The sequence below is a fragment of the Cibotium barometz genome, chromosome 4 (assembly GCF_041138505.1).
Source record: "Cibotium barometz isolate CiBa-2024 chromosome 4, ASM4113850v1, whole genome shotgun sequence".
Lineage (NCBI taxonomy): Eukaryota > Viridiplantae > Streptophyta > Polypodiopsida > Cyatheales > Cibotiaceae > Cibotium > Cibotium barometz.
In genome coordinates, this window is record NC_141049.1 from 34504037 (window position 1) to 34518805 (window position 14769).

The following is a 14769-nucleotide window of genomic DNA, read 5'->3' on the forward strand; positions in this document are numbered from 1 at the left end:
CCAAACCAGAGAAGTTTATATTGCTTGATGAGGAGTCCTCGGATGATGAGGAGACACATGGACTTGCAGATCCTGGTCAGGATGGGATTGAAGATTTGGATGCTGCAGATGTTGGTCTTGATGATATGGCTTTCTTGGATGACATAGATGATAGTCTCCTTGATGGCATCACTGGCAGTAGCCATGCATGATATCTCCTTACTATTTGCAATGTGCATGTCACCTTGAGGCTTGGACTTTGGACTTGGATTGTTTCTTTTATCTAGGCTGTGCCATGTGGGCCACATTTTGTGCTTTTTGTCACTTATGTCTGTATGATGTGGGCTAATTTATTTTGACTTGTGAGATCTGTTCAGTGTTAATATCTAGCCATGCAAATTATGGTGCACTAGACTTTAGTGTGTCTCTGATTTGGTTATATAAATGTGCATTGTATGTTAAGATTTATCGTCATTTCTAGGAATTATCTAGGTCGTTCCCTGTTTCCGTTCCCCCTCGTTCCCGTTCCCCCTTTTTCTCGTTCCCGTTCCCCTGGTGGTGCTTTCGTTCCGTTCCCGTTCCCGTTCCCGTTCCGTTGCTACTATGGGTTCAGGCCCTGTCGACTGCCCTACAGCAGGCCGACTGCTGTATGGGGGCCATATAAAATGGCACCACAGCCCTTGCCACATATTGTATCATTACCGGATCTTCTTTGTGTATATAGAGCAGAGTTACACTCCTCTATCTCTCTCTCTCTTGTGCTGTTGTTTTCTGCATTGAGTTTGCTCGTGTTCCCAGATCTGGTCATCATCTCCGCTGCGTATTCTGACATGGTATCAGAGCCCCGGCGTGTGTGGTCCTGGGCGGCTCAAGCGTGTGTGGTCCTGGGCAACCCCCTCGCGCCTCGGTGGCTTGCAGAGCTCGAATCGAGGGAGGGTGTTGGAAGGTTGGCGATTCGAGCGTGTGATCTATGGCTAGAAGGTGCCTTGGATTATCCCATAAGTGGAAGCATGGGAAGTTAAAGAGCCATATATAGGCTAGAGTGGCACCTTGTCATAAGCATCTCCTCCAGCCGGTGTTTTGGGAGGCAGCTCACTGGGAGATGGGAGCCCGGTGGAGGGATGCTGTAGTGCCCGTTGGGGGTGTTCGTGGTGCTCAATGGTGATGCGTCTCCTACGTGCGTTAGTCTTCTGCTGCGCATTCTGACATGGTATCACAGCCCGGGCATGTGTGGTCCTGGGCAGCTCAAGCATGTGTAGTCCTGGGCGACCCCCTCGCACCTCGGTGGCTTGCGGAGCTTGAATCGAGGGAGGGTGTTGGAAGGTTGGCGATGCAACACCTTGGAGGAATGCTTCCCCCCTCTGCCATCGAGAACTATCTCCAGCCTACCCTCACTGTGAACTGGGATAGTGGATGTATCCCCAGTAAGAATGTGACCAGAATACCTGCAGAGATCCTGTAAATCTGAACGGGAAGGAGTCATGTGCCTGGAAGCACCACTATCTAGAATCCACTCCCGAGTATCCGTTGCGGAGAATCCTCCAACCTCCTCCTTGCCTAAAGAAAATGAATCATCGGTGTCCATCATCTCCAGGTGTACAAAAGCCGGAGTCTTCATGATTGCTGCTGAGGAATCTTCACTCTTTTTGGTCTTCCGCTTGGAACACTGCCTCCAATAGTGGCCTTTCTCGCCACAATCATTACAAGTCCTCTCTGCCTTTAGTTTCTCGCGGTCAGCGCGACGGACTTCTTCTCAAAAGACTTCTCCGATGAAGCCTTCCCTTTGCCTGTGTTACGGCCTTTCATACGTTGGCCAGTTAAGGCCTCCGAATCTCCACCCTTAGGAGGGTTCGTGAATCGTTCCTCCTGGTCCAAGACCATGGGCACCAGCTCCTCCCACGTGATGGTGCTGAGCCTGCCACAGGTAATCAAAGACGAGTAAAATGCTGAGTACTGAGAGGGCAAATGCGACAGCAACATTATGGCCATGTCTTCTGACGATATCTCCTTCCCAGCCTGAAGAACTTCCTGTTGAAGAGCCTACAGCTTGTTAATATGCACCCGCATCGTCAACGACTTTGCAGGAATCCTCTTCATGGGCGATACCCTGTTGTAGAGAGAAGCCAAATGCTGCCATATACCTCTGACCAGCGTCATATGCTTTACATGATTGATTACCTGCGGTGTGCAGTTGAGGAAGATAAACGAACGGACCCTGGCGTCGACACGATCCCACATCTGTGCCTGTGCCTCCCGGTCCTTTCGGATCGACGGTAACTCCCCTTCCTCTACTTCCGGCCGCCGTGGAACCCCAACAACGATGAAATCAGCAAGGTCGTAAGACTCCAGAACTGATTCCATCATAACCTTCCATATGCTGTAGTTGTTCCTGTCCAACTGACGGTCCACCAGGAGCGTGGGGAGTGTAGGGATCTTCACATGCCTCTCGGCCATCTCTAACAGATCTGCCATTGTGGGGATGTACTCTGAAAAAGGGTGGGTGGGTGGGAACAAAGAAGACTTACACCTGCAAGCGGCTGTCGAGCAAATCAGCCCGCCGTCCTCTTGCTTCTCCTCTTCCTAAACAGTCCCGTACAATCCACCAATCAGCAACCCAACAGTCCCCCTCTTGCTCACACAAATCCCAAGAACTATCTAGAGCCTAGGCTCTGATACCATGTCAGAATGCGCAGCGGAAGACTAACGCACGTAGGAGACGCATCACCATTGAGCTCCACGAACACCCCCAACGGGCACTGCAGCATCCCTCCACCAGGCTCCCATCTCCCGGTGAGCTGCCTCCCAACACACCGGCCGGAGGAGATGATTATGACAAGGTATCACTCTAGCCTATATATGGCTCTTCAACTTCCCATGCTTCTTCCACTTATGGGATAATCTAAGGCACCTTCTAGCCATAGATCACACGCTCGAAATCGCCAACCTTCCAACAGCTTCCACTGAGCTTTCTAGATTCGGCGCCTTCATTACAATCGAAGATCAACTTGATGGTCCCAACTACTCGTTATGGAGTTTCATGCTCAAGAATCTCTTAATTGCCAAGGGGCTATGGGAGATTGTCACGAGGCAAGAGCCTCGTCCAGTTGCACCAACTCCTGGCACCTCAATATCAAGGGCGACTCAGACTATACCACAAGTTGTGTCAGGCATTACAACACCGCATGCTGGAACCGCTGAAGACCAAGGACGATGCGATGCCCGTGATGCTCAAGCAATGGCCATGATTGCTCTTTCAGTCAAGCGCTCGATTGTACCTCACATCCGATCCTGCAGCTCTACAAGGATTGCCTCGGTGGTCCTCCACACCATGTTCCAGCCCCGTAATGAAGCATGAGTCATATACCTGATGCAAAGCCAGGGTTGTTTCCGTACGGTGTATGATAGCTTATCGTACGGAATACCGTATTGTACGATACCGTAAGTGCTCGTACGGATTTTTCGGAAAAAAAAAATGGTAGTTGATGGTCTTTTTTTGCTTATATATGGCTGTTTGAGCTTCCTCTGTACTATGATGCTTCCCTCCTTTGTAAAATACTACATATCTGGACTTGGAAATACCTAAGTTTATAAGTATTTTTTTAAAACGCCGTATTTTGTCGTACAATAAAAAAAAATTATATCATATCGTATTTTCCCGTACAGTATCGTATCATACCAACCGTACGGTATCGTACCTAACAACTATGGCAGAAGCTGGACAACTTGATCATTAACGAAGGTGATTACATTTCAGATTATCTTACCAAGGTAACAGATCTTAAAGAACAGCTGCTGAATATAGATGAGATAGTTGATAACAAGAAATTGGTCACCACCATTCTGAAGTCCTTACCTGAGTCCTATCAGAGTTTCCATACTTCTCTGAATCTCTCTATGAGAGGAGGAGGAAATCCTATATCCTTCGAGGAGTTGGTTGGATTACTTCTCCAAGACAAGCAAACAAGGAAGAACAGATCAGGAAGAACAGATCCAACAGTGATACAAGCCAAGGAGACAAAGCCTACTTCTCCAAGGACAAAGGCAAAGTGGACTCGTCACAACGTGACACCAAGTAGAAGAAAGGAAAGTGTCACTACTGCTACAAGCCAAGACACTACATCGAAGAGGGTCGGAAGAGGCTCGCAAAGCTGAAAGCTGATGAAGACTCTACAAATTCCGCTTCTTCTACCTCCGACGACAAGCAGCAGTAGCCAGAAGATAAAGTAAACCTAGTCCACGATGACTCGGCTTTCTACCCACATTATCACTATGGGAGGGAATGTTGAAATATATATATATATATATATATATATATATATATATATATATATATTGATAGTGATTAATGTGGGGATAAACAAGTGCTAGGTGGTTGAGTAAACTAGCACTGAATGTAAGCCTTAAATAAAGTGGTTCCAATGTGTGAACAACTGCTAGTATGTATAAGTCTCTTGTGTAGGAGCATCCTCCTAAAAGGCATGTGGTGGCATCATATTTGGCATATGTGGTTGTTAGCAGTCATCTCCTGTCTATACCATATTACTCAATAGGGTGTGAGGGTCCCTGTTGTGGGTGTGCTCACCCGGATAGGTGTAGTCTCCATTTTTCCTCGTGTTCCATGTTGTTTCCCTGTTTTGTCTGGTCGTGGGGGCTGTCTTTTTTTGGCCTATCTATGGCCGGCTACTATGATGCTTTTCGCAGTCATCTCCTATCTGTACCATATTACTCAATAGGGAGTGAGGGCCTCTGTTGTGGGTGTTCCCGCTTGGATAGGTGGAGTCTCCATTTTTCCTCATGTTCCATGTTGTTTTTCTTGTTTTGTCTTTTTCTGCCTATGGCCGACTACAATGATGCTGGCCGACTTGCTCAGGTGCTGGCCGACTTGCCATTTTCTGCTGACCGACTGGTGTTTTTCAATCGTGGGCACATCTGGGGCTATCGGCCCAGTGTGCTACTGGCCGACTACCTTCCCCAGGGTGTATATATAGTGTGCCTTACCCCTACACCATTGACTTGTATCATTCAATACCAGATCTTGTGTATATAGCAGAGTTTATACAGCTTCTCTCTCTCTCTACACTTCTACGTTTTCTTTCTCACAACAGTTGTCTCATTTTCTATGATGGCATCATACTTAGAATATGTGGTGGAATCTTATTTAACATATGTGGTGGCATCACATCTAGCATATGCTTAGAATATGTAATGAGATCTCTCCTATAAAAAGGACCTACTCGACTTGTACGAGCCATCTCACCAGAGGTCTCCCCCGCCGTGCAAAAATTGGATTGTGCTGCTTCTGTCTACAATGCGGTCTGTCAACCTATTGGGTCAGCTCTTTTCCCTAGTGTTTACAACAGGGACTTCCATGCAGTCATTTGTGATGAAGGTTGAGGTAATCCATGACCAATTAGTGGCAATGGATACTGCCCTGACCTCTTCTCAGTTAGCTACTCTCCTCCTCATCAGGCTTCCTGCAGATTATGACATGGTTTCCCGAGCTTTGCGGGTTCAGATCACAACACGTTCCCTCGAGTTTGATGATCTGGTTTCCCGAGCTTTGCGGGTTCAGATCACAACACGTTCCCTCGAGTTTGATGATCTGTGTACTCTCCTCTTGGAAGAGGAATCCATCCTAGTTTCCCAGGGGAAGTTGAAAGTTTCATCGTCTATTGGACCTGATCAGGCACTCGCGACAGTGCAAAAGAAAGTTCGGAGTCGGTGTTACAAGTATGGGAAGAAAGGCCACCTGTCAAAGGATTGTCAGTCAAAGGACAAAGGCAAAGCCAAGGACAAGGGCAAGTCTTCAAAGAAGGGCAAAGACAAGTCACATGACACTGACACAGACTCATCTAGTGACAACCCCAGCCCTCCCAAGGCCTTTCAGACTGGAGAGAACATGATTGGTGTCCTGCTCTGATCCTAAGGGCATCCCCCCCGCGTGCTGTCTTCCAGAAACGGCTTGTGGGCGAGAGAGGGGGCTTTCAAAAGCTCTCTTATATTAAAGCTGGAGCATGGGACCCGTGTATCGGAGTTCCAAGTATAAAGACAAGCAAGTTCACTTGATGGTCCGGATGAGTTCCAAGATCAACCAAGTTTCCTTCATGGTTCAGATGAGTTCCAAAACTATTGGTCAGCAAAGACTATGGACAGGATGTGTTCCATGTTCATTTGTTCAAGGTTATTAGATGTGATGTGTTCACAGCTCTACTTTGAGTTTGGAGCCAAACAGATTTTCTTTTGCTCTTTATAGCGGCATTATGTTTTCTGAAGACAACAAGCTGACATATGCATTTTCCGAGGTGCACTCAGTACTAGCCATGCTAAGGTGTCCATGGTCGCACCTGTGTCATCAGTTTTCTTCTGACTTTTTGCACACTTCAAGATGCAGAGGGGGTGTTAAAATATTGCATCTTTCTCTTAATGCTGTTGTGGAGTCTTGTCGGCTTGTTTTCTACAACCGACTGCTTCATGCACAAGTATATAAGAGTTGCTCTTTTTTATTCATTCAATCATCAATCATTGCCCTATTTGCTGGCTCTTGTACTTTGTAACCTCAAGCTAATAAAGCTCTAGTTCTTGCTTGCAATCTTTCTCTCACGTTTATTTGCTTCCGCTTGTGCACATTCTTTCAGCTTCTTCATAACCAAAGGAGAAGTCCAAGGAGAGGGCTTCTTCACAATCAGAGAATGAGTATAAGGAGATGCATGTGCGTGCGTCTCGGCTTTTTTCATTTCTCGAGTTATGCACACATCCAAGGTGCTTCACTGGATCACGCCACACACTCACATAGAGAAAGTTTTCAACCAATTCTTCAAGGTGTTGAGATTTGTCGTACCTTGTGCACTAGAAGGGGTAGGGAGTGAGTATGCCTAGCATTGAGCCACATCATCAAAGCTATTTATTATCCCATAAAGCAAAGCAAATCCATGTACTCACCTCATATAAAAGGGGGTCTTTCCAAGCAATGAATCTTGAATTACATCTCAAGTTTCTCTATGAGTACAAGTCTCAATCTTGTAGCCTAATTTAACTTGAGTGCATTTTCAATTAGCGCACACACACACTCATGATGAGTTCCCTTCACTTCTATCCACCTTAGCTCACCTTCTTCATCATCACCTCCATGGCTATGGAGAGCTCTAGATCCATGTTTTGTTAACACAAGGAAGAGTCTTCACAATTGCCACCAAAAAATCTTTGGCCTCAATGGTTGTTGCTTCAATTTCGAGGCCTATAGATGAGAGCTCGCACCTACCATTGGGTGGAGTTCCTGCATTGTCTGGTGTCATGGAGACACCGCAGGACATATCATCAAATTTGCCTTCACCTAGAGAGGATATGCCAGTGGGTGTATCTTCAGAGTGCACAAATTTCTTGGAGACTATATCAACTTCAGTCAGAATTTTGGCTTTCGTATATCACCAGACGTATTAATTGGAGTATGTTCCACAAAGAGATGGTGATCTAGACATATGCAAGTGCCGAGCAATACCGATTTGGTGCGAGTCTTCTACGGAGTCTTGTTCTTCGTTCTGCTTTCTCCCTTCACAGTGCACTACAATTGATGCAAGCAATTGTAGTGATCTAGATGCATTAATAAACCAGACTGTGGATAGCGGAGTTTGCCTTTCTCTAGAGTGTGCTTACTCCTAGTAGAGATAACCTGTGCCTGTATAGATGGAGTCATGCAATGGATGATGATAAGACGAGCCTGAACATCCAATATGCTTCTCAAAGCAGGGTCTACCAAGTGAGGTGTGGAGATAGCCATCCACACACCGGCTCCTTCCAGCAACAACTGAGTGTAGAAAGACCAAGTTTGATACTTGCTTGCTGTAAGCTTCATGGAGTCACTAACTTGGGGAGGGTTGTATGATGGTATATAGGTAGGGGTGGGAGCAAGACCTGGATGAGAGAAACTCAGAGAAGAAAGATTGGGAATATGAACCTTCTGTGGAGCAGGAGCAGGGGATGATCGAGGCTGTGATGGTGCTGGAGTATCAACAAGAGAAGGAGCAGTGGCAGAGAAATCTCGTGAAGCCATGTCCTCTTACAAGAAACCTTCTCTTAAGAAAGGGGCTTTAAAAAAAAAATTCAGCAAATCCTCTTGTCAAGCTGTGCATAGCAAGAAGAAAGGGAGGCAGGGTGGGTAAACTGAAAGGAGAGGAAGAAGGAAGATCTCTCCAAGCTGTAGATCCCTGTCCTCACCACCTAGAAGAGGGCTTCGGCAATCCAATCAGCAGAAAAATCAACAATCTTTGCTGAAAATTCGGAATACAACAATCCCAAGCATCAGATGAAGAAAACGCAACAATCTTGAGGAAGCCTTTGCTCCCAGAAGAAAACGCAGCACCTTCCACATTGAAATCTGCAAAAAACACAGCAAACTGTCGAAGCCTCTGCTCCAAAACAGAAAATGGAGCTCTCTTCTATTCACAGTCCAACATTTGGCTCTAATACCATGAAAGAAAGTAAAAGCAATAGAAAACACAGGTGTAGGCCCAGGTACAAGACCTATAAATGCTAGAAACTGATGTTTATTTTGCTGGAAACTGAGCGAAAGGGAAGCCCGTTGGTGCTGTACAATGATAAGAAGCAGAAGCAACTGCTAATGACCTCAAGTGGATGCAAAATAATGAGATGGAATAAGGAGAAAGGGGGACAACCATTATATACTCCTCATGAGAACTGGTCGGCCAGCTGTAGCAGACCAACAGCACCATAATAGCATAAAAATGTTATAAAAGGCATAAAAAGCTGGGAAAATGCCTAAATAAATATGCATATGCAGAATATGCATATGCAGGGCCTCATAAATGGCCAGTACAAGCATGAAAAATGATGCAGTAGACCCTCTGGAGATGATATATAGTCCAATATCCATGAGCTACCAAAGGATACTCAGCGGCCGGCAATGTTTTTTCTAGACGGTTGGACAAACACAGTGTTTTGGATCAAACAAGAGTTGGTCAAGGTTTCTTTGCAAGTCTTTGTGCTAACGTGGCGAGGACGGAACATAAGCCTTTGCACTGGATACAAAGTGGTCTCACAATGTTAAGAATTGTGGTTACCTTGGATGATCTTTACTTGAATCTTTTTTTCTACGAGAGGACACTTAATATAGACATCGTGCAACTGCAAGCGCTTGCAAAACAAGTGGAGGAGAAAGTGACACACCTCACCCTAGGCACGCGTGGTTGGCCTATAATAGCAGGTGCGGGAGCACACGGACAATAGGCGCAAGAGCACTCAGATAATCACAATGAAATGGCACTGATGGCGTGGGAGGTCAACCAACACCATATTGTTGGCCAACCAACAATAGTGATACATATATATACGTTTAGTCATAATCATCTACTTGTCTCAATCTTGGGACTTCACATAACATTTTTCTGTAAGTGAAGTGCTAGCCAGGAGTGTGCTACTTAGGTCACAGGGCTGCAATTGACATTTTCACTCAAACATATCCTTTGTACTTGAATTTCAATTGTATTACTTCTTTCTTGTACATAATATAGATAGTAGTTTAGAACTCTCGTGTCTATTGTATAAGTGATTCCATTGAACTCCTTTCTATCTCTAAAAGCCCTAACACATAGACACAAGTGTTCTACACAAAAGGATTGTTGAATACACTTTATGCATTGCATGGCATACCTCCACCTGTTTTCGAAACTGTTTTACAACCTACAAGATCTGCATGTCTAATTTACAAGGAGGGGACACCCTCCCGTGAACCGTACGCGTGAATCCCTATTTTGATCTTGCTTGTGGGATGTAAATAGGTGGTAAGTGTGACCCTAAACTCTTTGCTTATTTGTATAAGCGTTATTACTCATTTTTCTTTTTGCAGGTTCACACTTCATTAAAGTGTGGGTGAACAAATTATAAGTGAGTTTGGGCATTTACACCATAAGACGGGGTAACCTTAAAACACGTTCCCTCTTTTATTAATAAAAGTTTGTACACCTTGAAAAAGATCCAGGCACCCTCCCCACTTATGGAAGAGGAGTGGCCTCATGTGAGGTGGGCCAATGGGGCACCACCTTCCTTGATGTGTCTCAGGATTCTATCCTCTCTCTCTCTCTCTCTCTCTCTCTCTCTCTCTCTCTCTCACACACACACACACACACAAACACATGCCTGAAAACTTGTCTTGCAAAGAAGAAGAAAACCAACATATGCACACAAAAATGGACCATGTTGTTGCGTCTTCATTCCATACAATTGTATGGTGCAGCATGAATAGCTCCGTACCATTTTTCAAAATTCCCATGCGTTCTTCAAGTATTTCCATACTATTTTGAGGCCAAACAATTTTTTGCAAATGATGCTTTTAGTGTACAAATATCACCAAGCTCTGTGTGGGAGAAACAGGAATTAGGGTTAGGTCATGTGGGAGACATACACAGAGAAGAACAAGGGAGAGAGAGAGAGAGAGAGTTGTGGGGATAAGTCAACTCATGAGGCATGAGTGTGTGACTCCCCTATCACACATGTATATTGCACTAGTACACATAGTGCACTTCGTACATTAAAAGTACTAAGTGTACTATGTACTATAACTTATGGGCTTGTACACACTATATGGGTGGGCATTATGCCTTTACCCCAACAACCTCCCACTTAAAGGCAAAGTGCCCTTAAATGAAGGAAAAGAAAAAATCAGCATGTACATGATAATATACAAGGCCATATCAAGGCTAAAACTGGCCTCATCCAATGCCCATCAAGTGTCTGCAATGAGCAAACCGCTCCGGAGGCAAACTCTTTGTCAACAGATCAGCCGGGTTGTCATCCGTGTGAATCTTAACAAGCTGAATTTGCTTGTTCTCTATCACCTCTCTGATGAAGTGATACTTCACATCCACATGCTTCGTCTTTGCATGAAAGACAGGGTTCTTTGCCAACTGGATGGCACTCTGACTGTCACAATGCAACAATGGAATATCCCCTGTATAGCCCAAATCAACCACTAACCGAGATAGCCATAATGCCTCCTTGCAAGCCTCTGTGGCTGCAATATACTCGGCCTCTGTAGTAGATAAGGCAGTGCACTTCTGCATCCTGGATATCCATGACACAGCACCTCCTGTGAATGTAAACACATAACCGGTAGTAGACTTCCGGTTATCTGGATGACCGGCATAATCCGAATCCGTGTAACCATGCACTAATGCATCCTGTTTGCCAAAGCAAATGCACATATCATGTGTGCCCTTCAGGTATCTCATGACACCTTTCACTGCTTCCCAATGCTTCTTGCCAGGGTTGGCCATGTATCTAGAAACCACTCCCACTGCAAATGCAATGTCCGGCCTAGTAGCAACCATGGCATACATGAGACTGCCACAAGCTGAAGCATACGGAATCTTGGCCATATCAGCCCTGTCTCTATCTAACTGTGGGCTGTCCATAGCACTGAGTTTCACATATGGAGGCAAAAACCCCTTGATTTAAGATCAATTTCTAATCATACATGGTACATTGAGGCACATGAAGGCATCCAGAGTGTTCACGATGCTTCCCCCTGGCCACATATACATCCAGTACATAAAAGCCCCTTGATTTACAGGCACATTGAGTGCTTGTAAGGCATCAACACATTATCCACAGCATCAAATGCGATTGCCTGCATGCAAATCAACTTAATCGGCACAAAAGCCCCTTGATTTGCACGGCAATTTGTTGCAATTTTGCCCAAATGTGCGATTTCTCACATCATACAACATGTATGAGTGCTTAATTGCACAATTACATCAAAAGCCCCAAATTTCGACATCCAATTTCCTGCAAGTTGATCCTGATTGTGACCAATGTCCTGCAAATTGATCCTGATTGTGACCAATGTCACCCAATTTTGCCAATTTTGCTCAAAATTGAGCAATTCGACACCTGTATCTGCTCAATTGTTGATTGTACTTGCTCAATTGCAAATCCCAAAAAAAAATTTGAGAAAAATATCTTGTAATTTTCTGATTTTTTCTCTGATTTGCAGGCGGGTTTTGTTGTTGCAGGAAAAGGGGTGATGATGCTGATGCTGTTCTATGCAGGTGGAGGGGGGGCACTTCTTGCTGATGTTGCTACATGCTCAGGCTGATCCAAACGCTGCAGAGCTCTGTGGGCAGCAGCACGGAAGACCTCGAGAGGGCAGTCGCAGGCACAAGGTGCATAAGTGGTAGAACTTGCACCTTCCACGAAGCGCCAGCAGCAGCTTTTGAAGATGCCCTCTACGTGTGGACCTCCAGCGCTGAAGGCCTGTGGAATGCACGGCGTTCTTCTTCGCTTGCTTCGCCTAGCGCAGGTAGCCAGGAACTCCACGTTCACACGCTGCTTTCGCCTAGCGCATCTACGCCCAGCGCTACACGCCTTGCCTCTATTCGGCTGTGGTCAACGCTTCTACCATGCCGTGCGCTGCTTCCCTTACGGCTTCGACGTGCTGCTAGGTGGCCTCGCGTGTTGGTTCAACGCCCACCACCTAATTCGCTTGTGTTTGCCTACTTCGCCTAGCGCTCGCTTTGCTGCCTTCGCTTCACGCCCAGCAGTCAGTGATTACGCCTTCACCTGATGGTTCGCTCGCAACACTCCAACGCCTGTTCGCCTAGCTTCGCCTAGCGCCACTCGCCTAGGTGGCCAACGTTTTTGCACGTCTCGGCTTACGTATCTGCCTGGTTGCAGTAGGCGCCTGACACGCCTGCCCTTGTACGTGCCCGAGCTGCCACCTCTCGCCTGATGGCTGCCTTGCATGTGATTCAGCGCAGAAGTGACTGCCCGCCACCTTCTCCTTCCGCCCACCTTCCTGCGACTGCTGTCTAGTGGTTCGCTTCTGGCCTCTTCACACACAGGCTGCTGAATGGGAGAGTCGAGCTGCTGCCTGCCTGCGTCAGAGATTCGAAGGGCACAGGCTCTGATACCAGTTGTGTGGGAGAAACAGGAATTAGGGTTAGGTCATGTGGGAGACATACACAGAGAAGAACAAGGGAGAGAGAGAGAGAGAGAGAGTTGTGGGGATAAGTCAACTCATGAGGCATGAGTGTGTGACTCCCCTATCACACATGTATATTGCACTAGTACACATAGTGCACTTAGTACATTAAAAGTACTAAGTGTACTATGTACTATAACTTATGGGCTTGTACACACTATATGGGTGGGCATTATGCCTTTACCCCAACAAGCTCACTAGTAAGGCTATTTAATGGAACTAAACTTACTCTATATCCATGTGCTTGATCATTAAGGTCTCCGATGTCTTGGCCTAGCATACACAAGCCTTTATATGGATTCTAGTGGAACATAGTTGCCTATGACAAGTCACTAGGGATTAGGGAGCGAGGTTCTATGCACCTAAAGCTTTACAATTTGACTAGGGCATTGACAAAACATGTTTGGTATTTTCATTGCATAAATGTCATTGGAAATCTAGCATTCAGTGCCCATGAAACCTGTATCTCAAGAATACCAGGGAGGGGTCGACCCTTTCCAACCCCAGTGCAAGTGTCAATTACTTTTCAGCATTGCTATCTTGTTTGTGTTGTTCCATTTTCATTGAAAGGTTAAAGCTCAAAGTTTACTATAAGGGCTAAAGTTCAAACGTACATCATGCATGTGTACATATGTGTGTGTTATATAAGGTCTGAAGTTCTAAGGTACATAATGTACGTGTGTGTATGTACATGTTCTGTACATAATGACATACTGTATGCATGTGTGTGTATAAAGTTCAGATGTATATAATTTATATGTACTGACTCTTGTAGGGGAGAAGTCTACATGTAAGTGTAAGAATAATGTTCAAATGTGCATGTAGTATGTATGTGTATGCATGTGTTCTGTAGGAGCTGAGGACTGACGTTCAGATGCACATAAGCTAAACACGTGAGTATGATGGGGTTGAAGTTCAAATACAAAAAGGTGTGTGTCTGTGGGGATGGGTGTGGGTGTGCACGCACTCGTTGTGTTGTGTGTGTAGAAGCTGAAGTTCAAATGTGCATAAAGCATGAGTGAGGGATCTGCATTTCAAATGTACATGATGTATGTGTGTGCACGTGTGTCCATCACAAAGCAAGTCACATCACCATGATCTGATCGATACATTGGCTTCGGTTGATGTGCAGATTCGCGACGAGATTAATGAATGGCGCAACAATGAGATTAACGAATCTTAAACCAACTCTTAGACAGAAAATCTCGGTCAAAGGGAGCGACCTACCTCTTTGGATTCAGCAGAGACGGCTGCAGAAGCCCTGTCGGAGTGGAGACCGATCCACAGCAGAGAAGCTAGGATGAGCCAGGAAGGGAGGGCCATCACGATCTGCAGTAGAGAAAGAGAGAGGGGAAAACTAACCGAGGAAAGAAATGAGTCTTCGAATAGCATCTTGAAACTATATTCACAAGTAATTTTTTCGATGGTGCTTTTTTTTTTATTGGTACATATTCACTCTACGCTATTAATTAATTTTGAAAAATTAAAGTAGTTCAATCTAAGAAAAAAATTCAAATATTCACTCTCCAAAGAAAATATTAAAGTTTGCAGTACTGAACAGAAAAAGTCTACAGTAAAGTCCGGAAAATATAAAAAGGAATTAAACAAAAACATAAGTCTTGAAATTCTAAAAAGTGCACATACTTAATTGCAAAACGTGTGAAGAAAAACAAGCTTTATTTACATTCGCGAGAAAAATATTTTACAAAGCAAAAAAGGATATGTCCTCTATCAAACCAACAAAAGCTGCAAAGATAAGATTCACACTATACAAAACAGGCTTCTTCTTCTGTCAAGCC

General features: G+C 45.1%; 1 protein-coding gene across 1 annotated transcript in view; it reads right to left on the bottom strand.

Moving 5' to 3' along the window:
• The window catches only part of LOC147639186 (stromal cell-derived factor 2-like protein), a 38551-nt gene extending 24015 nt beyond the window's left edge, over nucleotides 1-14536 (bottom strand). The window contains exon 1 of the mRNA XM_086788176.1: nucleotides 14198-14536. Within this exon, the coding sequence (XP_086644302.1) occupies nucleotides 14198-14362 (165 nt within the window). The 5' untranslated portion in view covers nucleotides 14363-14536. The remainder of the gene's footprint in view (nucleotides 1-14197) is intronic.
• Nucleotides 14537-14769: the final 233 nt, after the last annotated feature.